Consider the following 21469-nt stretch of genomic DNA (forward strand, 5'->3'; position numbering starts at 1 on the left):
AATATGGGAAGCTTTGAAATGTAAGGTGTTTGTTTTCTCTAACTGTACCTTTCCAGAGAGAGAAACCACCTAGTGGGTGGCCAGTACTTGGGCACTAATTGACTTGGGGCTGACATTGGAGCCTAAGGAATGAAGCGGAGAGGTCTGAGAAAGGGAAGTTCTTTGGATTGAAACTAGACAGACGGGGCCTGCAAGGCAAGAGGGGGTACCCATATTGCAAGAATGTTCCATGAAATGAGGGTCCTGTTCTCTTAAGGCCCAAGAGTCTTAGATGACTAACTGTCATTTTACTGTAGGCTATTTCCTTTTTACAGGTTTGTTTGAGGAAAGAGTAGGTAAGTGTTTTGGGAAATCCCTCACTACGCACGCACAGACATTAAGACACGTCATTCCGGCAGTGTTGGGTGAAGACAGACTAGGCTGTTTGTTTGTCTTTGGAGTCATTACATTTTCCCTTTTCTTTCTAACCCCCCTCTCCCCAGCCTGATAACAAGCCCCAATTCAAGTTATTAAAGCCACCCCCAAGCCAGGTCCCCATTCCTCTAAATGTCACCTCAGTCTTTCATTTTCGGGAATCACTCCTTCTCATGTTGTGCTGCTGCTGGCTTGTACCGGCTCCTGAGGATGTATTCTCGGCCTTTATGCTTGAGATTGGCCATGGTTGGAGTATTTTTTGCACCATGGAAATTGACAAATACTATTAATGAGGGCTCCCCCCACCCCTTCAGAGTCCACTTTGCACTACCTTATGCCCCATAGTTTCTTCTACAACACTTCCCTTTTTTGGGAGGGGGGGCGGGGGGAACATTGTCGTTGGGCTAGTGTGATAATTTCTGTTGTATTTGGTAGCTATGAACGTTTTATAGATATTATGCTTTCCAATTCACCAAGTACTGCCAAGTATTAGCTCACCTGATCTTCCAACTCCCACCCCACCCCCACCCCCAGCCCAGCAAAAATGATGCAGGTAAAAACTGAGGCTCTGGAGAGGAGAAGTGATTGCAACCACTCCCCCTGCTGTGAGGTGGTAGAGCTGGAGCTACAACACAGACCTTCGTTCTCATTGTTCCGTGTTCATCTCATTTTATACCATAAGGCTCCCCAAGGCTGGGGTATGAAATAAAGAAAATCTGACTACTTTAACTCTGGCTCTTACTAGCTGTGTTACTCCAGGACAGCCAGTTAACTGTTCTGAGCTTCAAGTTCCTCATCTGAAAAATGGCCAACAATCAATGCTGGCCTCACAGGGCTGCTTAAAGGATAATTTGAGGTGCCCAGTGAGTGCAAGTGCCTCATCGATTCTAAGTCACCATGGAAACGGAGAGTCTTGTTTCACGGCTGTGGTCACATTTGAGGCCTTGTGGAGACGCAGTGCTTCCCACAGGCCTGGTGGGGGCGTCCTGGAGCCACTGCTTTTGGGCCAGAGGGCCCAGTGCTCCCAAGTATTTACAGCTGATGTAGGAGAAGCAGAGTCCTAGAAGGACAGAGAAGTGAATCAGAGGGCTTCCCTGCTGATTCTTGCTTACCAACAGGTCCACCAGGAGCCGGTCTCCAAGTCCTGTCCCTCGCAGCCGCAGCCACAGCCGCAGCCGCAGCCGCAGCCGCACCCGCAGCCGCAGCCGCACCCGCAGCCGTAGCCGCAGCCCAAGCCGCAGTCGCAGCCACAGCCGGCCAGGTAGCCCCTCCACCGCAGTGGTAAAGGTCAGGACCCCGTCTCCGAATCGCGCCAAACTATCCAGTGCGGCGCGCAAGGCTGCCCTCGTGTCCCGGTTCAGCGATGCCTACTCCCAGGCCCGCCTGGACGCGCAGTGCCTGCTGCGGCAATGCATCGACAAGGCCGAGACGGTGCAGCGGATCATCTACATCGCCACAGTGGTATGTGACGACACTCTGGCCTCGCCCCAGCGGCTCTTGGGCGCAGCAGGGAGAACGCAGTTTGGTAAACTGAACAGTACAGCTTAAAAAAACTGGTAGACCCTGAGGTCCCTGCAAGAGGGTGTGATTTCCATGTGTTCCCCTTCCTCCCTCTTTCCCAGTCCTTCCATTGCAAACATTTGGGATGAACCATTTTTCAGAATCAGTAAATATTCATTTGTATTATTATTGATATTGACTAGACACTTTTGTACTATTTATAACTGTAGGACAATCTTGGATGAGACTTTGATTTGCACAGAATCTCCCCAGTGGGCATATTATTGCTAATGAATATCATTTGATTGATTTCCTTCCATTCTTAGAAAAATCAGAAGAGTAGTTACTGAAACTGCTACCATATCAGCTACTTGAGTATGGCAGATTAAAAAGTGCTCATATATATAATCCTAATTCCCAAAGCAAATGAGTTTGTTCCTTTGGTACCATATTGAGATATTGGGTCCATAATGAGAACAATTAAATATTAAATAAAACAGGCATTGGGTATGAGAGTAGAATTATCAGTGTCTACTACACTTCATCCTATATTTATTAATTTATGTTAAGGGTCAGCAAACTAGAACCTGTAGACCAGGTGTTGGTCAAACTCATTTTCACCAAGGGCCACATCAGCCTTGTGGTTGCCTTTAAAGATGTGGCCCTTTGTGAAGATGAGTTTGACACCCCTGTGGTAGACAATAACTGGCTATGATCTGTATTTCTAAGAAAAATACCACCTGAGAGCTAAGATTGTATAAGAATAGTTTTACATTTTAAAGGGATGTAAAAAAAATGTGACCAGCAAAAATTAAAATATTGGGTTGGCCAAAAAGTCCATATGTTTTTTTCTGCAAAATAAAAGACATTTTTCATTTCACCGGTAACTTTATTAATTTGGGTATTTTGAGAATGTCAGCTATCTCCTGTGTGGTAGAACGTTGATCATTCTCAATGTCTCGATTTGATCGCTATCAACTTCAGCTGGTCCACCTGACTGTGGAGCATTGTCCAGAGAGAAATCTCCAGCACGAAACTTCACAAACCACTTTTGACACGTTCGATCAGTCACAGCACCTTCTCCGTACACCGCACAAATCTTTTTTGCATTTCAGTTGCATTTTTACCTTTCTTGAAATATACATGCTGAAAATGTTGCTTATTGCATTCCATCTTCCATATTAAAATGGCTACACCAAAATTCATGAATTTTGCTAAGTTTTTAAAAAAATGCACACTGACATGATAACTGTCACAATACAATCTGACAAAATTGTTTTGAATGAAGTTAAAGACTACTAAGCGCTACTAGAGCCATCTAATAGAAAAAACCAAACGAACATTTTTGGCCAACCCAATATGTACTATCTGGCTCCTTAAAGAAAAAAGCTTACCAGTCTCTGGTTTGAGAATCAATGGCTGAGTTGGTTCAAGTTCTGTAAGCGTAGAAGCCGTGTCTTTCCTGTGTAACTAAGTTTTCCCAGTGCTGACTACACAACAGGCACTAAATAAATTTCTGTTGTATATGTCAGGAAATATGCCCAATACTCTAGTGTCTCTGTGTAACAAACACTAGATTGATAATTTTCTCTTATTTTTTTGACCAGTAATATGGTTTTGCTGTGGGATGATAGCACAGGCTAGCATTTTCCAAGTATTTATGTAACCACAGATGATTTATTTCCTTGAACTTCTGTCCTGCACTCCGTATTACCAGAACGATGGTCCACTATCTTTAAATTAGTGAACATGGACAGTTGTATATGTATTTACGTACTTTTCAAAATTGAGATATGCATTTTCTCCTAGATTGAACATAGTTTTGACCAACTGTGTTTAGTTACCCTTATGATGTCGAATTTTTGACGGATGTAATTTCTTCATTCCTTGCTTTGGACCTCTTTGCCCCCCTCCTCTCACCAAATAAATCTGCTGCAATTTTTATGTGCAGGAGGCATTCCATGTAGCTAAAATGGCGTTCAGACACTTCAAGATCCGTGTGAGGAAATCTTTGTCACCGTCTTACGTAGGGTCGAATGATTTCGATGACGCTGTCTCGGACTACATCATTTGCCACCTTGACCTATATGATTCCCAAAGCAGTGTCAACGTAAGTGCTGGGTCTCTTACTGGGGCTGGTGTGGGGAACACTGATGACCCAGAAACCCATTCAGTGCCTCGTCTCTGTAATGGAAGAGCAGGAAGGAGCCGCATCCGATTTACTCTGTAGAACGAGTCGATATTGGCTGTTTCTTTCCCCCACACTGTATGGGGGAGAATATTCTGAGCTCTGTAGTTCTATTCTTTAGATCAGCGATTTTGAGCTAGTGTGTCGTGGCACACTGGTGTGCTGCAAGATTTTTTAAAACATTGAATACCTGACTATTCAGTCAGGGGTGCTGACTTCTTTTCTCTTAGATTGTCAAATTAAAAAAAATGAAAACAGCCAACACAACAATAGTCATCTGGTGTGACTGAATCAAAATTATACTTCCTTTTTTAATGTCAGATAGGTAAACAATTTTTTTGGTGTAGATTTTAGTAATTAGTTTGTGTGTGGCATGAGATGAAGAGGATTGAAAAGCTCTGCCTTAGATGGGCCCTTAAGATCAGAAGATAGAAATCACAGCGCCTAAGATTTTGGGAGAGTCAGTGTGGGATTTGCATCCTGGCTTTGCTGCTTACCAGCTGTGTGACCTCACACATCTACTCAACCCCTCTGTGCCTTAGTTTTCTGATCTTCAAACGGGAGCAGGGATGGTCACCACCCTATAGCATTCTTGAGAGGATTAAACGAAAGAAAGCAGATTATTTGCTTAACACAAAACTTGGCACGTAGTCAACTCTTAATAAAAGCAATCTATTATAATTGTTATTATTATAGATTATGAACAAGTCAGAGTTCTGTGTTGGTGCATCATATAACTTGCCCAGAATTTAGGGAAAAAAAGAAAGAATAAGTGAAAGCTACTTAGGGTTTTTTCTTTAATTTTTCTGAGACTTTGGCCTTTAGTGTGTCATTTGTACTCTGCCATCTCTCCTCCTTCCCGGTTAATGAGGCTTCCTCCCGTTAGCATATGTACTCCCTCCCCAGCTTACCTGCCTTCACTCCCATTTCCTTTACCCTCCTCCATCCGTCCTAATGTCCTTAGGGTTGTCCGAGTTTCTGGTCATAGGTTGGTAACAAGGTGATGCCATCTTTCTGTTTTTCAGGATGTAATCCGAGCCATGAATGTCAATCCCAAGATTTCATTCCCTCCAGAAGTCGACTTTTGCCTCCTCAGTAACTTCATCCAGGAGATATGCTGCATCGCCTTTGCAATGCAGACTTTAGAGCCGCCCCTAGATATTGCCTTTGGGGCTGATGGAGAAGTTTTTAATGATTCCAAGTAAGAGACATAGGAGCAGAAGCTAAGGGATATAAATGTGGTCTTGTCTCTATTTCCTGGGAACAATTTAGGGAAAAGAACGCTGGGTGAGCAAATCAACAGAGACTGCCTGGTTTCCAGGCCCTGCCACGTCCTTCTGTGTCACTATAGCACGGGGCCGTCTCCTGGGGTCCTGTTCCTTCCCGGTCAAGTGTGACTCAGAGGGGGAAATATGGTTTTCATGGATCATATTGATCTTGGGGAGACCTAATGAGTACCTAAAAGCTTTCTGGAACATTGTGAGAGAAAGGTGCTATATAAATACATATTACTTTTTATTGAGGTATAATTGACATATAACTTTATATTAGCTTCAGGTGTACAACATAATGATGCCATATTTGTGCATATTGCAAAATGCTCACCACAACATATCTAGCTAACATCTGTCACTATGCATGGCTACAAAATTTTTTTCTTGTGCTGAGAACTTTAAAGATCTACTTTTTTAAATCAACTTTCAAATATGCAGCACAGTATTATTAACTATAGTCACCATGTATGCTGTATATTAAATCTCCTGACTTATTTATTTTATTTTTATTAAAGATTTTATTTATTTATTTTTAGAGAGGGAAGGGAGGGAGAAAGAGAGAGTGAGAGAAACATCAATGTGCGGTTGCTGGGGGTCATGGCCTGCAACCTAGTCATGTACCCAGCCTGGAAATCGAACCTGCGACACTTTGGCTTGCAGCCCGCGCTCAACCCATTGAGCTACGCCAGCCAGGGCTGACTTACTTATTTTAGAATTGAAAGTTTGTGTCTTTTGAGACCTCCTTAACCCATTTGGCTCCCTCCCAATGCCTCTGGCAACCACTGGTCTGTTTTCTTTCTTTATGAGCTTGATTTTTATTTGTTTTTTTTTAGATTCTGCATATAAGTGAGATTATATGGTATTTGTTTTTCTCTGTCTTATATCTCTTAACATAATGGCTTTAAGGCTCATCCATGTTGTTGGCAAGATTTCATTATTTTTATGGCTGAGTAATTTTATTTATATATATATAAATAAATATATAGATATATATATAATCTCACATCTTCTTTATCCATGGACATTTAGGTTGTTTCCATATCTTGGCTGTTGTAAATAATGCTGCAATGTACATGAGGGTGCATATATGTTTTCGAATTTGTGTTTTTGTTTTCTTCAGGTAAATACCCAGAAGTGAAATTGCTGGATCATATGCTAGTTCTATTTTTAATCTTTTTAACAGTAAGGAAGCTCCATACTGTTTTCCAGAGTGGTGCACCAATTTACGTTCCCACCAACAACGCGCAACGGTTTTCTTTACATCCTCACCGAAACTTATTTCTTGTCTTTGTGGTGGTAGCCATTCTAATATGTATGAGGTGATGTCTCATTGTGGTTTTGACTTGTATCTTTTAATGTACCTGTTGGCCATCTGGATGTCTTCTTTGGAAATATGTCTATTCAGGTTCCCTGCCCATTTAAAAATCAGATTTTTTTTGCTTTTATTGGTTTTTACTACATTATTTAGGCCAGGTTTCTCAAAGCATGGTGTATAGATTCCCTGCATCAGAATTGCTCAAGATATTTACTGAAAATGCAGGTTCCTGGATCACACACCCAGTGCTATTTTATGCAGTAGGTCTGGGGAATCTGTGATTTAAGGGGCCGAGGAATCTGCATTTTAGGAAGTGCCTGAGTGTGCTTTGCACACACCGACATTTGAAAGTGACTGCCCGAGACCCTTTTATCTAGGACCATTAGACTTCTACCAAGTGTTATATGGTAAATGTTTCCTTTATAAATTAGAAGAAATGAAATTAATTGAGAACACTTTGCTGACACTTCATGAGATCTTATGCTCTAGCTGGAGATTATCTGGGAGCAGGCCAAGTGGTTAAGGACAGAGGTTCCAGTGTGGAGCTGCCTGGGTTCCGGTCCTGGCTCCACTACGAATTAGCTGAAGAACCTGCCAGTGTTATTTAATTTTTCCATTCCTTAGCTTCTTCTCTGTCAAATGGGGGAAATAATAACCCCTACGGTCTAGGGCTGTAGAGGTTCATTGAGATCACGCAGATAAAGTGCTTCAGGACACTGCCTGGCACCTGGTGCGTGCTCAGGGAATGTTAGCTTGGGGTCTTCCTTCAGGCTGCAGAGTCACGGGGACGTGGCAGCCCCCTACTCCTGCAAGCTTGTGCATGGTGGGGACCACGCACCTCTCTTTGGCTTATGAAAATCGCAGCGATGGTGTTTCTGATCGCCTTAGAGCCTGTCCCATTTCCTTGCCATTGCCTTATTTCTAGTTTCTTTCAGATCACCGCTCCCGCTGTACCTCTACTCCAGGAAGAGCTGAATGTTAGAACACAGCACTGCTGTTGGGTCTTTTGGTTCTCTTACGGAACATATCTGCATCCTCTTTTTAAAATTTCCCTTTTCCTTTAGAGAACGTATGGTCCTATTCAAACACTCGTCCGCCTTGGTTTGTGGAATCTGCACATTTCGCAGACCTCTGGCGGGCCCCCCGCTTGCATGCCGGTAATCAGAGGGAACACACGGCCTCTCGGGGCCCTGTGTGCACTGTACTTCTGCCGGGCTGTGGAGCGGAAACTGGAGCTCCTCGTAATGACTGGGTTTGGTTCCACCTCTTAGGACTTCACAGCACAAGTCTAATTCTTCTTCTTCTTCATTTTTTTTTTAAAACTCTGGCAGCCTTTCATACATTTAAAAGCAATTAATCAAATCTCCTTCTTCTGGCCCCATGCCTTCAGGTTTTTCCCATATGAAGTGGGGGGTGTGGAGATTTCTCGACAAACAGAACTGTTTCCTTGGCCTGTGCTCCGTGCTTTTGTGAGCGCGTTCCTTCCCAAGGCGACACCCAGAGCAGTTGCCTGGTCTGGACGGACCAGTCTAGAGGGACTAACACCCTTTCCATTCTTAGTCTCTATTAACTCAGCTAATTTTATGTTTTTCCAGCCATATAACACTGTGCACTCATTTTGGGTTCGACTGAAATCTGTTATATTTTTACCTTGGCTGTGATGAAGCCATTTATTACCTCGATTTGTGTAGTGAAATGCTTTCTAGATTCAGTTGCAGGACCCCCTTAGGCATCCACATTACATGGTATCTTATTAGATTCAGCTTATTTTTCCAGGCAGTTGAGCTATTTTTTGATACTGTCATCTGTTGTTTTTTTTTCTGACCCACTCCCCACCTTTTAACAATTTTTCTGTAGTCCATGCGAACCGTGGATGACTATGTTGGTTCATCACAGCATTGGCAGACAGCCCTTTGCCCCTTCCTTCATGTTCTCATCGACCCATTAAGCACCTCTTTTTGGATATGATCATTGAACCAGTTTCCAACCCACCGACTTCAGTTAATCATCCACTTATATTTTGTCCACAAAGATAGCATGAGAAATCTTATAGGGAGCCAATGGGACTTCACATGGTCTCTAGTATTTCTCTGAATTGCAAATTGCATAATCCAGAGAAGAGAAGACCAAGGTTAGTCTCACATGACTTGTTCTTAGTGCATCGGTGCAGGTCCTCGCTATCCCTGGTTCCTACTGTAAGAGCCCACAGTCATCTCTTTAATAAGAGAATGAGGACCCATATGTATCTAGATCTGAGCGCAGTCACAATGGAAATGTACACTGACATTTCTCCCTGGCATGCTGCATAATTGCTTAACTTCTCTTTCTCCTTCCTTTGTGTGTTTGACACAGGTACCGCCGCAGCTACGACTCCGATTTCAGTGCTCCCTTGGTCTTCTATCACGTGTGGCCTGCCCTCATGGAGAATGACACTGTCATTATGAAGGGAGAAGCTGTCACCAGGAGAGGGGCTTTTGTACGGTGGCCTTGCATAGTGACAATTCATCCCAAGTGTTTGATTCACAAGTTCGAGAACATTTATAAACCCAGAGATTCTATAAAAGAAGTTCTTAAAGAGTTGCTTGATAAGATTTCATACAAAGGAGAGGAAAGAACAGATTCTTTCATTTGATTTGTCCATCATTCCTCATAATTTCCTGGCAGTAACTTCAATGTTTGTTGCTTTATCTATAAGATGAAGCTAGTCCTACCTCCCTCCCCTATCTGATAATATTAAGCTATTATAAGGGCAAAACCCATTGACCTCATGTTATGAGAGGCCCTCTGTAACTATAAGCATTGAAAAGTGATTAACTTTCAGGAAACATTTTGCCAAATTTTTATCGTCAGTTCTCCATTTGGAGAAACAATGAATATGGCCAGTTTTTCTCTCCTTAGTATGATGTGTAGGGAGGGGACGGGTGGAGGAAAAGAGGGCAGAGGAGGTGGGGAGAGAGGAGCCAATCATTGGGAGATTCTTCCTGTGTACGTTGGTTGTAGAATATGCGGAATAATTGGGCAACCTTCAAAATAGTCTTAGATATGCAAGTGTCTGAGTGTGTGTGTGTGTTTTGTTGTGCACACTGGGTGTAGGAAGTGGTGGCCATGAGGACATTCTTCAGAGTGAACATTACAGAGTGTGTACCCTGCCCTTCCTAGAAAGAGTTAATTAGATTATGAAGTGAAGCTCCTCCGTCTGCATCACAGCCACCATCAAAGCTGCCAGCAGGGTGGTTTCGGTTCCTGCGCTCTGAGCTGGAGGATAGGGGATGCGCTTCGTGCAGCTTTTCACCCATATAGGGGAGAAGGGAAGTCATGTATTTTGAAAGAACTTAAGACAAGGGGTTTTGCAGCTTAAGTAGCCCACTGTAGCTGATAGTATCTCAGTAACATACTCTGTGCAGTGAAAGTCAAGCCCATCGAAATTGGGGTGTGTTGGTCTGAGAGCCACACATGCTGTATGTCGAATGAGCTCCTAACGCACACTTCTTGCCCCTATGGTAGTTACTCTTCCTTAAGAAACCCTTACTGTAGAAACAGACACTATTATATTCTACATCACATAGCAATCACCTTCTAATTTCCTTCTCTCCCATCAAGCATATCACTAACATCTACCCAAGCTTAAACTCCTAATACCAAATAAGAATACCCTAAAAGGAAGAACTTGGAAAAGGAACGGGTTGAATAAAATGAAATTTTTAACAAGGATTTTTACAATACTAGTGAAATCTCATTACAGTGAATATAGTTTTCTTCTTACTCATTAATTTAAGGGCGTGGCGGGCAGCAATGGTGATTCGCTCAGTCACTCAATCCACTTCATTTGACAATAGTAATTCTGCAGTTATTTATGACTCAGGGGCGGGAGGTTCAGCAGCGAACAAAACAGACTCAAATCCCTGCCCATGGGAAGCTTGCTTTCTCCAACACTTGCAAACTCAGTGTAATTCGTAACAATTCCTAAGTTGGAATTTAGGAATTCTGTTTCTTGGAACAGAAACTGGGGCACCTTGGTCAGCTGGGCTCAGCACGGGTCCCCGTTCTCTTGGGAACTTACTGGGTGCTTTGGGGAAATCGCTCAAATGACCTGGATTTCAATACTGTATAAAAGGGGCATCAAAACGAAGTTCTTCTAACACCAAGATTGTGAATATCCCAAAGTTCAGTGTGAGGGGACTTTATTTGAGAAATATCGTAAAGTCATTGTCACATATTGGGCAACTATGGTACATGAAAGGAGCTGATGCCCAGGAACGGGCAAGTGCGATCAGGTCAACCAAACCCCTCTCTGTGTGGGATGTGCGTGCTGTTTGAAGCCGTGGGAGTGTGCATGAGCTCTTGCCTACTTTTCTTTCTCTCTCACTCTAGTGGAATTCGGTGAGACCCGTGAGCCGATGTCGAAGCCGGAGTTTAAGTCCCATCTACCCCCGTAACCATATTGGTTTAAGCACGGTACGTAGCTAACCATTTTTACACAATGTCGTCTCTGGTTGACCTGTTAAAATTCAATGGTAGCCTGTGAAAGGGGCGGTTAGAAGTCTGTAGGTAGAAAGCAAACCTGCTGTGATAACCCCAAACTGATCTGGCATACTACCTTGGCTGAAGGAATTGGTCATCTAGAAAGAAGTAGAGGTAGTTTTTTTTTTTCTGAATTAGTTGAAAGACTGATAGACTTTACTTATTTCATCATTTTATTTTTGTCTTTGAAAGAAAATGGGCCACTAGATATCAGTTACTGGGCTACTAGGGGCCTCGGAACAGAAACTGGGGCACCTTGGTCAGCTGGGCTCAGCACGGGTCCCCGCTCTCTCGGGAACTTACTGGGTGCTTTGGGAAAATCGCTCAAATGACCTGGATTTCAATACTGTATAAAAGGCATTGCAGGCATTAATTTTCCTCCCGGCTTAAAAGTAAGAAGAATAAGATTAGTCCCTTTTCATGTCAGCTCTTGGGAGAATTATTAATACGTCTGTCAAAGAAAAAAATAATAGCAGTAATATCTCTGAAAACTAAAAATACTGTTACGGTTCACCATTGTTGAGTTACTCAACAAGTAATATTTAGTCAATGTCTTTTAAATGCAGGGCTGGACTGTGGCATGTGGACACCAGACAGGCTAACAATGTGCTGTTCCTTCAAGTAAAAAATGTTACAATCGTGTTTTAGAGAGAGTGGTGGAGAAGGAGAAACACGTCTGGTAACAGTCCACTTCTCCGAAATTATCTCTAACGAAGCAGCTGTAGCCCCAAACTTCTGCCTGACTGTCCCCTGCCCCAGCAAAACAAACACGAAAACCCTTGCCCTCTTATCAGTGATAAGACCGCCCTCTCTCACTGAGTTCAGTGAGCATCTAGTGTTACTCCACCCACTGCATTACATCTAGTAACGTCCGTGTCTGATTCTGTATTCTGTACCTGATGGATGCTAGATTGGGGGGCACGGAAGATGGAACACAAAAGTTAACTAAAACATGTTCTCTTCCCTGCATGGGTTTCAACATAGGGAGATCAGCATGATTTAAACAAAGTAATTGAAGGTGGTATATGATTAGGTTCCTGAAAGAGGCAGAAAGTGCTAGGCTTGTCAGAGGCGGTGAGGTGCCTTCTGGGCCTGGTGCTGAGGAAGGGATGTGTGGGGGCGTTGGGACTGGATTTTGCAGAATTTCAGTGAGCATGGAAGTCGGGGAGAAAAAGTCCAGATGAAGGAAATGGCCTGAGAATGGAAGAGGCATGAGTCTGACACAGTTCTTTTGCTTTTGGAGATTTTAATATAAACTTAATTGTTCTTGTTCAGGACTAAGTATTTACAGTCAGTACAAGCAGAAGGATGGTGCATTTAGTAACCTGATCAACACAAAGGAAATCTTGCATTTTATACTGGCAGAGCCACAGCTCTCCTCAGTCTAAGAGGAAGTGGCACGTCAGAAGAAAGAGCAAAGTAGACCCCTACTCTGCTGACATCCTCGGCAACTGGTACCTTCGGACCCTCCCTGGAAGGAAGGCAATCCTGGGCACCGCCCCTTGTTAATAAACCCCTATCTGTGTTTGGCCCGCCTCCTTTCTCCTTCCGGCCACGTGTCCAGGGAGAACAAAGTAATTAAACTTCAGAGGAGAATAAAATACCTCCTCAAAGGTGAGAGTGCTGCCCAAATTCTGTCCCTTCCCACCATCTCCTTACAGCCAGACTGGTAGCCCTGCAAAGTAAAATACAAACATTGTTGGTTAGTCTGGTCTTTGGCTTAGCTGAGGGCGTGCCTCCAGCCCGGCTCCACCTTTGTGCGTGCCGAGCCGCAGTGTTCGGGGGCTCAGAGCGAGAGTGCCGCTTGTGGTCCGTTATTTCGACCCAGAACAGGTGGTGGCTTCTGCTTAGTGAAAGCAAAGGTGGGATTTGAAAAACGATTTTTTCCTGGCTGCCTAGTGACTCTGCTTAATCAGGCTGTGTTTTGGACACATGAGATAATTTATAAAAAGGCACTGCTGGACAGTGTTTGACCGTTTGAGCTTTAATTAGTTAATAATAATCCTTTTCTGGAAAGCTTTGAACTCAGGATGGCCACTGAGCGTCAGATCTAAGTATTCAGCAACCATGAGACAGCAACGACAAAACACTGGGACACCGAGCCCAGCTTTTAATGGATGATATAATTTAAACTAAATCGAGTGCCTGATTACTTCGGGAAGTAAGCAAGGAAGCGCAGTGCTCAGCCTTTGTGGGGGAAGCTGTAGTCCTGAAGTGTCTCAGAGCAGCTGTGTAGCTGAGGCTTCAGGGGGAAAAGGTCAGAAGGGCTCACCCATTGAGCTCTGCCTGCTGTGTGACCCCCACTCTCCTTGCCTGTTTTCCAGCTGCCTCGGAGTCGGAGCCCTTCCCCGATAAGATGTGGATTGCCAAGTAAGTGCGACGGTGTAGATGGAACAATTTTCTGCTTTTTTAAAAAAAATTATTATTATTTAAAGCTCCTTTCTCACACCTTTCATTTCTGGGCAGGTGGTATCTGAGTAAGCCCCAGGGGTGACGTGGGAGGAGCCTCCCAGGGAGAGGTCTTATTGGCGGGAACCTAGACTGAGCGCCCTGTTTCACTGAGGTCCTCTCAAAAGAAACCCTTAAGAATGTGACCGTAACAATGAACTGGTTCCGTTTTTTCTTCCTCCCTAGGGTTTTAAAGCCACCAGACAGGTTCCTCTGCGACAGCAAACTTGCGACAGCACACTTGCGACAGCACACTTGCAACAGCCCGCCAGCCCGCCTCCCGGCCCATCTGCCTGCTGCATCTGCCTCTCGCCTCGCTTAAGATAATGTGAAAAGGCAATTCTGTGTACCACTCCACACAGAGAGTTAAATGCTTTGGCTTAACGCATTTGTAACTTCAGATATATTGCATTTGATTTTACTTTATAGATACAAATTCCATTAATTTGATAAAAGCCATTGCCTAGGTGTTTAGGGTCACGTTCGTTCGAAGCAGAGTCCACCAGCCAAGCGCTAGGCCCTTTCAGGGCAACGGTGTGAACAACAGTGGAAAACCTCGACCACGTCGAGTCCGAAACTCGAGAGGAAAAATTGTAGTTCACACATTGATCGTAAACATTACAATTGATGGTATTAGCTTTAACGTGAAAATGACATGGGGTGTTTTAATTGGCTCTTGTGGTGTGGAGGACAGCGCTAACCTCGGGTTGGGGAATCTGTCGCAGTGATGGTGACGTCAGGCTAAATGGAGATGATGATGATGTAAGAGACTGTGGGTCATCGGCTCGCTTCTCTGTTCCTCCTTGGAGCGCCCGGTTGGTTTTGCTGAGTACTGTGTGTTGAAGCTGCCGAGGTAAGAGAATTCTCTTGCTTCATTGAATGTGGAGCAGTGGTTTGGGTAGAAGCCAGCGATGAGATAAATGCTCATTACCTTGCGTTTATCTCTTGGGGATGTTTCATGCAGTGTCAATGTACCCGTTATGTATAAAAGTTACCTGGAACTTGCCCTTTTACCTACTCCACCTACTTGTGGAGCCTCCTCTGACCTGCGTCTGCATAAAAACACCTAAACTCAAGGCCTAAAACTAGGGCACCATTTATTGATGTTTAAATTGAGCACGTATCCCTTCATTTTCCTCACTGTCCTTGAACTCTTGTAAGTTCAAGATAATCATGGAATGTGGTTTTCTCAAGATAAGTAGTAGTCTTTTTTGCTTTTTTTTTTTTTTTTAACTTTGAAGCTGGCCTTAAACATAGCCTTACAAAGGACTGCTGTCACCACGTGCCTTTTAGAGAGAAAACTCTGAGTGGCCAGAGCCCAGTTCGCATCAGTTCTGTGCCAAAGCCGGCACCGGAGGCTTTTCAGGTGGAAACCCCCCAAATTTCTCTAAAATGTCTTGTCCCTAGAGACGAGGGAGAGGAGACCGCCTCAGTCCCTGCTCCTTGGGTCTAATGGTCACCATGTTGCTCTGAAGTGTGAGGTCGGTTTTCCCCTCCCTGTGTGTCTATGTAGTGACCACTTTGAGGCAATGCAGTGCATATCAGGAGAACCGGGTGCCCAGGTAACCCCAGTCTCTGTTGGTTGTTAGCTTGCTTTGTGGCCTGAAGCAAATGACTTCATCTCTCTGAGCCTTTGCTCACGGTAGAGAGAGAAGGCTGGGTGGGATCAGTGGTTCTTCTGGCCCTCCTGGAGTCAGTTCCCCTTTCTTAAACATATTTTATTCCGGCTTTTCTGAAATGAAATAAAATGCAAATATTGATTTATAGTACATACACCCTTTCAAACAATGGATAAGAGTACCCTCACTGTAATATAAAGCAGAAAAAATGAAAGTCACTGTTTAATAAAATAAAATGCATTTTGATCAAGAAGCTTGAGTGTAACCACCCTAGAAGATGAAATCAAGTCACCCGATGCCTTCACCTGTGTGCAGAGTCGCTGTCACTCACAATGTTGTCATGGGGGATGATTTCCTGAAATGGTGGGCAGCTCTTCGTGACGTTTTGAACCAAAATCTTACAGATGGGCCCTCATTTACACAGTAAATGCATTCCCAGAGTAGTTGGTGTATATTAAAACCGTGCAGCAATTACTTTGCATTGTATGGTAAAAGGTCATTTCTCAAGTCTCACTAAGTAAAGAGAATGCTTATGTATGAGATTTTCTTTCTTTTTTCTTTTTTTTTTGGATTTGAATGTGGAAATGCATAGCCTGATTTGCGAAAAGGTCACCTGTATTCAGTTTATTTGCTCTGCACCCTGTCTGGCCACAAGCTATTTCTCAAGTCTCTGATCTGAACTGTAACCACAGCAGGGAGTGGTGAGTGCTCTAGAATAACTTTCAGAAAGAATCCACAAAAACGAAGGAGACTGACTACCTGTACTCATTTCACCCGGGTATGCACCTTAACCTTAGTGACTTTGAAGAATGAAAAGCTGTTACTTCACAATCTGGGTAAATTATAGCTTCTGTATTATCGGTTTAATATAGAATAATAAAATCGAGAAAATGAGTGCTTCTGTATCTGTAGGTTCTTTGTAATTGAATGCTCTCCTTCCAGATTCCCAGGTTCGGTGGTGTCTCCATTCTGTGAGGCCTGAAGTAGGGCCAGGAATTCCCTCAGTAGATACCGGCTGCACCCCTGTCTGGGCCAGCCCTGTGACTGCTACAGTTCCCTGTCATAGCCTAATTGCTAGCTTAGTTCATGTCACTCGCAGTTCATTGTCATCACGGCCAGGATGCTCTCTCTGAGGCGTACCGTCCCACTTTCGTGGAGCTTCCACTGAATGATTTCAGTTGCTCTCCCAAACAGGTCCACATGTCTCCATTGTTATAAGGAAGGAACCTGTTCATCCAATGCACCGTGCAGGCTTCTCCCATGGCCTTCTATTTCAGAATAACATTCTGTCCTGTTTTCTTTTGTTCCTCTATGGCCTGTGGCGTCAGTTCTTTTTTTTTGTTGGTTGGTCGGTTGGGTGGGTGGGTGGTAAATTCATGCATTCACTCGGGAATATTCCTTCAGCGAGTGCCCTCCCGTGTGCCAGGTGCCGCACACGCACCAGGGAGACAATAGGGGGCGGGACTCTCGCTGGGACAGAGCTTGGTGTCATGAGTGGGTGCATCCCTTGGCGATTTCCCTGTCACAGAGAGCAGGGCATGATGGGAGAATGAAAACATGGAGCCATACAGCACATTTAAAACAGAAAATGTCACATATCAACCGAAGCATTGAGATACATGAATGCGGAGGAGGGGGAAATACCTGCCACAGAAGAAAGTTATGCCAGATAATAATGGAAGTGCGGTGAGCTACACAGAGAGCGTAACTCGGTGTGACTCAGTCGTGGAATCCATGGGTGAGTGACTCAGTCTTTTAGCAAACATCTGCTGAGCCTAGGGTCCTAGGGTCATTAATAATGAAATGAGCATGGGCAGGAGAGACTCATAGGATCGATTCCGACACTTCGGCACCAGGGCCGTACCTCCTGGCTGTGCTCCTCAGTGACAGGACAGCATGCAGACGGTTCTCACTCACTCTCGGGCGCCCCGGAAGTCCTGCACGAGGCGGATCACTGTCAGTGGCATTCTGTAAGGTTTGAGTTGAGTGAGAGACTTCTTAGTAGGATGATTTTGAACGGCATCATGTCTATACTTAAGGGTAAAGTGAAGTGGAATTCGTAAGAAACTAGTATTAAAGCGACATGAGGTTATTGAAATGGGAGCCCGGGAACTGCGAGGGTGACATTCGCTGCATGCCATTGCAATGCCAGTGCAGCGAAGCGTGTTGGCTGTGGTGCAGGCAGGCAACGGGGGCCTTGCAAATGAAGCAGGACCAATGGTTTTAAATGTAAAGATGGGACAGTTTCACACTTTGGAAAACTACCTACTGGGTGTCAGCATGAATATCATACTTCCCATGGTATCCCTGGCAATGAGATGTCAAAATTGGGCAGCTAACTCTGTTTCCTCTTGGATGAGAAACAAAAGAATATGAAAATGGTTATGTTATAGCTTTATTTCAATAGCCTTTAAGGCATAGTTTTAGTGATACAACCAAAATCATGTATTGAAATGTGATGTGAAAAGGTTTTTAGTCATCAGACTATTGTCTTGAGTGTCGTTGATGAACGGGACCCTTTTGCCATCGATTTCTGGTGTTCGAGTGCTGGGGGTGGGACATTACAGTTTTCTCTTCTGTCTTCTTAGACAGAGCTGATGTCGGAGCTGGCTTAGCACTGGTGTCAGAGCCGTGCCTTCGGCATAACAGATTCAGGACTGGCCCAGCTCGGTGGCTCATGAGCTGAAGTGAGAATGGACCACGTTATTTGTTCATTCATCCTTGGTTCATTTAAGAAGCGTTTGCTGATGCTTGTTAAATGAGGCTCCAGGCACTGCCCGAGGCCCTGGGGAGACCATAGCAAGCAGGACTTTCAGCTGTGGAGAGTGTGCTCGGGGCTCCTGGGCAGTGTGCGCCTACGGGGTGGGCCTGTGGTCTCTCTGAAAGACAGGCAATGCCTGGGAAGGCCTCCTGTTGGGAGATCACGTGAAGCCAGTGACGTGGAGAGCTGGTTGAGTCAGTCTTCCGCAGCACTGTCTCCTGGAGGCGCAGACCCAGCACCGAGGGATAACTCGTTCAGGGAGGTTTCCCAGCTTCATGTAACATATGAGAAGAATGAGAAACAACACAAGTGCAGCTTCACTAATGGGCTAGACATGACGGGGCGGGGGGGACATAGAGGACTTTGTTCTTACCCTTGGGAAAGAGGCATTAATTATGATGAGAGAAGACACATTGTCAAGGTTAGAGAATAATATACTTTCCACAGAAATAATTTTAGGAGCCCTCCCAGGACGGCTTCCCCACTTATGCTTTCTTAGCAAACCCCTGACAGTTCACTTTTGGGGCTATCCTCAGACTTCAGATTTTGAAGGATGTTAGAGTGTGAATGTCTGACTTGGAGCAGTAACTCCATAGTATGAATTAGGTTTTAGATTCTTTTCTGAAAGTCATCTGGATAAAGGGAGAGATGAGGAACTCTTAGGGCCCTTGGGACATGACTGGGGTTGGCGGGGCATGCCATGGGAGGGCTTTTCCACCTATTCTACCGCTCTGTTCAGCATGAGCAGTCCTACTGGCCAGTGGAAGTTCTGTCTTCCCAAACGGCAGCTTCATCTTGGAAGTGGTTGCTGTGCACTAGCTATGTGTGTCCCCTACCCTGAACCCGATGGGATGGTATTTGGAGGTGGGACTTTAGGGAGGTGACTACACCAGGAGGGTGGGGCCCTCCTGAATGAGATTAGTGTCCTTGTAAAGGAGAACCCTGAGGGCTCCCTCACCTCTTCCACCGTGTGAGAACACAGCAGAAGATGGACTTTTATGAAGGAGGAAGTGAGGCATCACCAAACCTACTAGCACTTGACCTTGGACTTCCCAATCTTCTCACCTCCAAAATTGTGAGAAATGTTTGTTGCCTAAGCCACCTAGGGCCTAGGGCCTTTTTGTTATAGCAGCTTGAACAGGCTAAGACCATGGTCATTTTTGATCCAAGACCCACTTGTATTCGTGTATATTCTGTTGTTTATATGACACCTGTTTGCTGCGACTCACTGGCCTTGACATGATGTGACTGTCCTCTAACCTTTCTTGGTTTGATTTGAAATTGCTTAATGGAAAATCAGAAGGAATGGGGTTGGGGAGAGGGAAGGAAAAATAAACTAAAAACTTTTAGATTTTCACTGATTATAAAAATAAATGTTTTCCGGGTGTTATGAGTGATGGCATAATTTAATATATATACTTTATATTGATAATCAGACAGAAAGTTTAAGATGACCTTAACTTTCCCAGAATATCCTCCGTGGAATACTAATAACCTTAACGTCGTGTTAAGCAATTTATATGAGTAAACCCATTTTACAGATGGAGAAGCTAAGGCTCAAGGTCATTACTAACCAACCTGTCCTATGTCATGAGCCTAGTAAATGTTGGAGCAAAAGTTCAAACCCCGATTTTGTTACACTGAGCTTGTACTCCTTTCACTGGTTCTACAGGGTGTTGATAAGGTGTGGACTGAAAGAGTATTCTGTGGTCACGTAGGTCTGAAAAATGAGTTAAAAAGTGGGTTGAACAAATCTCCGCCGGACTCTGCAGAGCTCAGTCTACTGCTCGTGGGCAACCTCAGGGACGAAGCCATATGGGGCAGTTTCCACATTTTCCTCACTGTGGAGCCTTGTCTTCCCGTGCAGCTCTTGCGGAGGCCCTGTTCTAGAAGACCCGTTGCAGGAAATGCTGCCATAGGACCTGTTTAAGTTTTTTAGAATTGCAGATGCTGCTGACCATTGGGAGTTGGGGTTTGTCAGTTTTTCCGAGTGAAGGAAGAATCCTGACTCTTATTACGTAACAAGACTTTTCATCTATTAAGTTAGTTAATAAAAGGCCGAAATAAGAAATTGCTTATTTATCCCTGTTCTTTCTATGTCTGCTTATTGTTTCCTTTTGTCTTATTTTCTTCACCCTGCTATCACTTGTACCATAAAGTAAAATTCCCTTAAGCCTAACATTTGTCAGTGTTATTTCTCTGACATTGATTTTCCTTAAATCTTATATTATGTTAGACCTTTGCATCTTCACTCATCTTTCTATTTCCCTTCTACTTTCCCTTGTTCAGGGTTTCTGTTTTCCTAGTTAATTCCCCTGATGCACATTCATTTACACTTCTTAAAAATAAGCACCTAAATAATGTAACTATGAATCAGTGAAAGAGACCAGTGGATATTATTCAAACCAAAAACATAATAACATTCCATACAAAGGTGCATTCATATCCTGATTCATACAATGCATTAATTTTATGAAAACCTCAACTAATTGTTTTCTAAATTTTTGAATACTCGGGTTATTAAAATGACAATTTTTAAATTATAGACTTCCAATAAGTCAGAGCTATGCTTTTATTTACATGTTATGTCACTTCAATATACATGTTGACTTGTATTTCCCAGATTTGTTTGGTGATGAAACTCACTTGGCGTGCTTTTCAGATAGATTATTGGACTGCACTGCAAGTACACTGCATCAGAATCCCCAGGGGCATCTGTTAATATCAGCAGATAAGTCTGTGAAACACTCATGTGGATCTGGCTTTAATGACCCACTAGCAAAGTATTGCATAAATAACTTATTGCATATGTTATGTGTTATTTAAAAGCCTCTAGGAATATTATATTATCTGCTCCACTCCAGTAATAGGTAAATTACTGAAAATTTAATGCGTGCATTCTGTACCTGCATACATCCATATAAAAATATGGCCAATCGTGGGCTGTACAATTAGATTTTTCCATAAAAGAAAGGGATGAAAAACAATAGCAATTTAATTTTATTCCCCAAAGGTGAAAAATTTCCTCTTGTGTTTCCTATTTGGACAGCTTCTTTGTTGAGCTGTCTGGATGTATATTTCTTACTGAGTGCATAAGCCATTCCCGTGCACCCTGTAGATCCGTGTTCACCGTGGTCTCTGAGAGAGTCATGGCTAGAATACTGAATAATGAGTCCCCCTCGACCGTGTCTTGCCTGGTTGTGGTCGTCTGCCAAATGGAGCTAGTCACCTGGATGATTCAGAGGTAGGAACATCTTTATGAATATTCATACATGAGTCTCTAGAGAAAAGTCTAAAATAGAGTGAGAAAGCCTGACAGCCAAATATTAGACCTCACAGGTGGCCTACCTCAGCTGGAATTTCCCCAAACGTTGAACAGAGGAGAGAAATTTGGCCTCTTCCGTTTACTCTGCAAAGTACCAAATGTCT

The 21469-nt window shown here is 43.8% G+C and overlaps 1 protein-coding gene across 5 annotated transcripts in view; it reads left to right on the plus strand.

Annotated features, from left to right (window-relative positions):
- The window catches only part of SPATA18 (spermatogenesis associated 18), a 36808-nt gene extending 21211 nt beyond the window's left edge, over nucleotides 1-15597 (plus strand). For 3 of the 5 annotated variants that reach the window (XM_036020456.1, XM_036020460.1, XM_036020466.1), the window contains 7 exons: nucleotides 1533-1875; nucleotides 3866-4024; nucleotides 5128-5303; nucleotides 9044-9167; nucleotides 11063-11146; nucleotides 13537-13582; nucleotides 13847-15597. In XM_036020456.1, coding sequence (XP_035876349.1) covers nucleotides 1533-1875; nucleotides 3866-4024; nucleotides 5128-5303; nucleotides 9044-9167; nucleotides 11063-11146; nucleotides 13537-13582; nucleotides 13847-13854 — 940 coding nt within the window. In that variant the 3' untranslated portion in view covers nucleotides 13855-15597. Of the gene's footprint in view, nucleotides 1-1532; nucleotides 1876-3865; nucleotides 4025-5127; nucleotides 5304-9043; nucleotides 9218-11062; nucleotides 11147-13536; nucleotides 13583-13846 lie in introns of all 5 variants that reach the window. The other 2 variants (XM_036020451.1, XR_004901958.1) reach the window with 2 other exon arrangements.
- The last annotated feature ends 5872 nt before the right edge of the window (nucleotides 15598-21469 follow it).

This window comes from Phyllostomus discolor, chromosome 1 (genome assembly GCF_004126475.2).
Source record: "Phyllostomus discolor isolate MPI-MPIP mPhyDis1 chromosome 1, mPhyDis1.pri.v3, whole genome shotgun sequence".
NCBI classification, from domain to species: Eukaryota; Metazoa; Chordata; class Mammalia; order Chiroptera; family Phyllostomidae; genus Phyllostomus; species Phyllostomus discolor.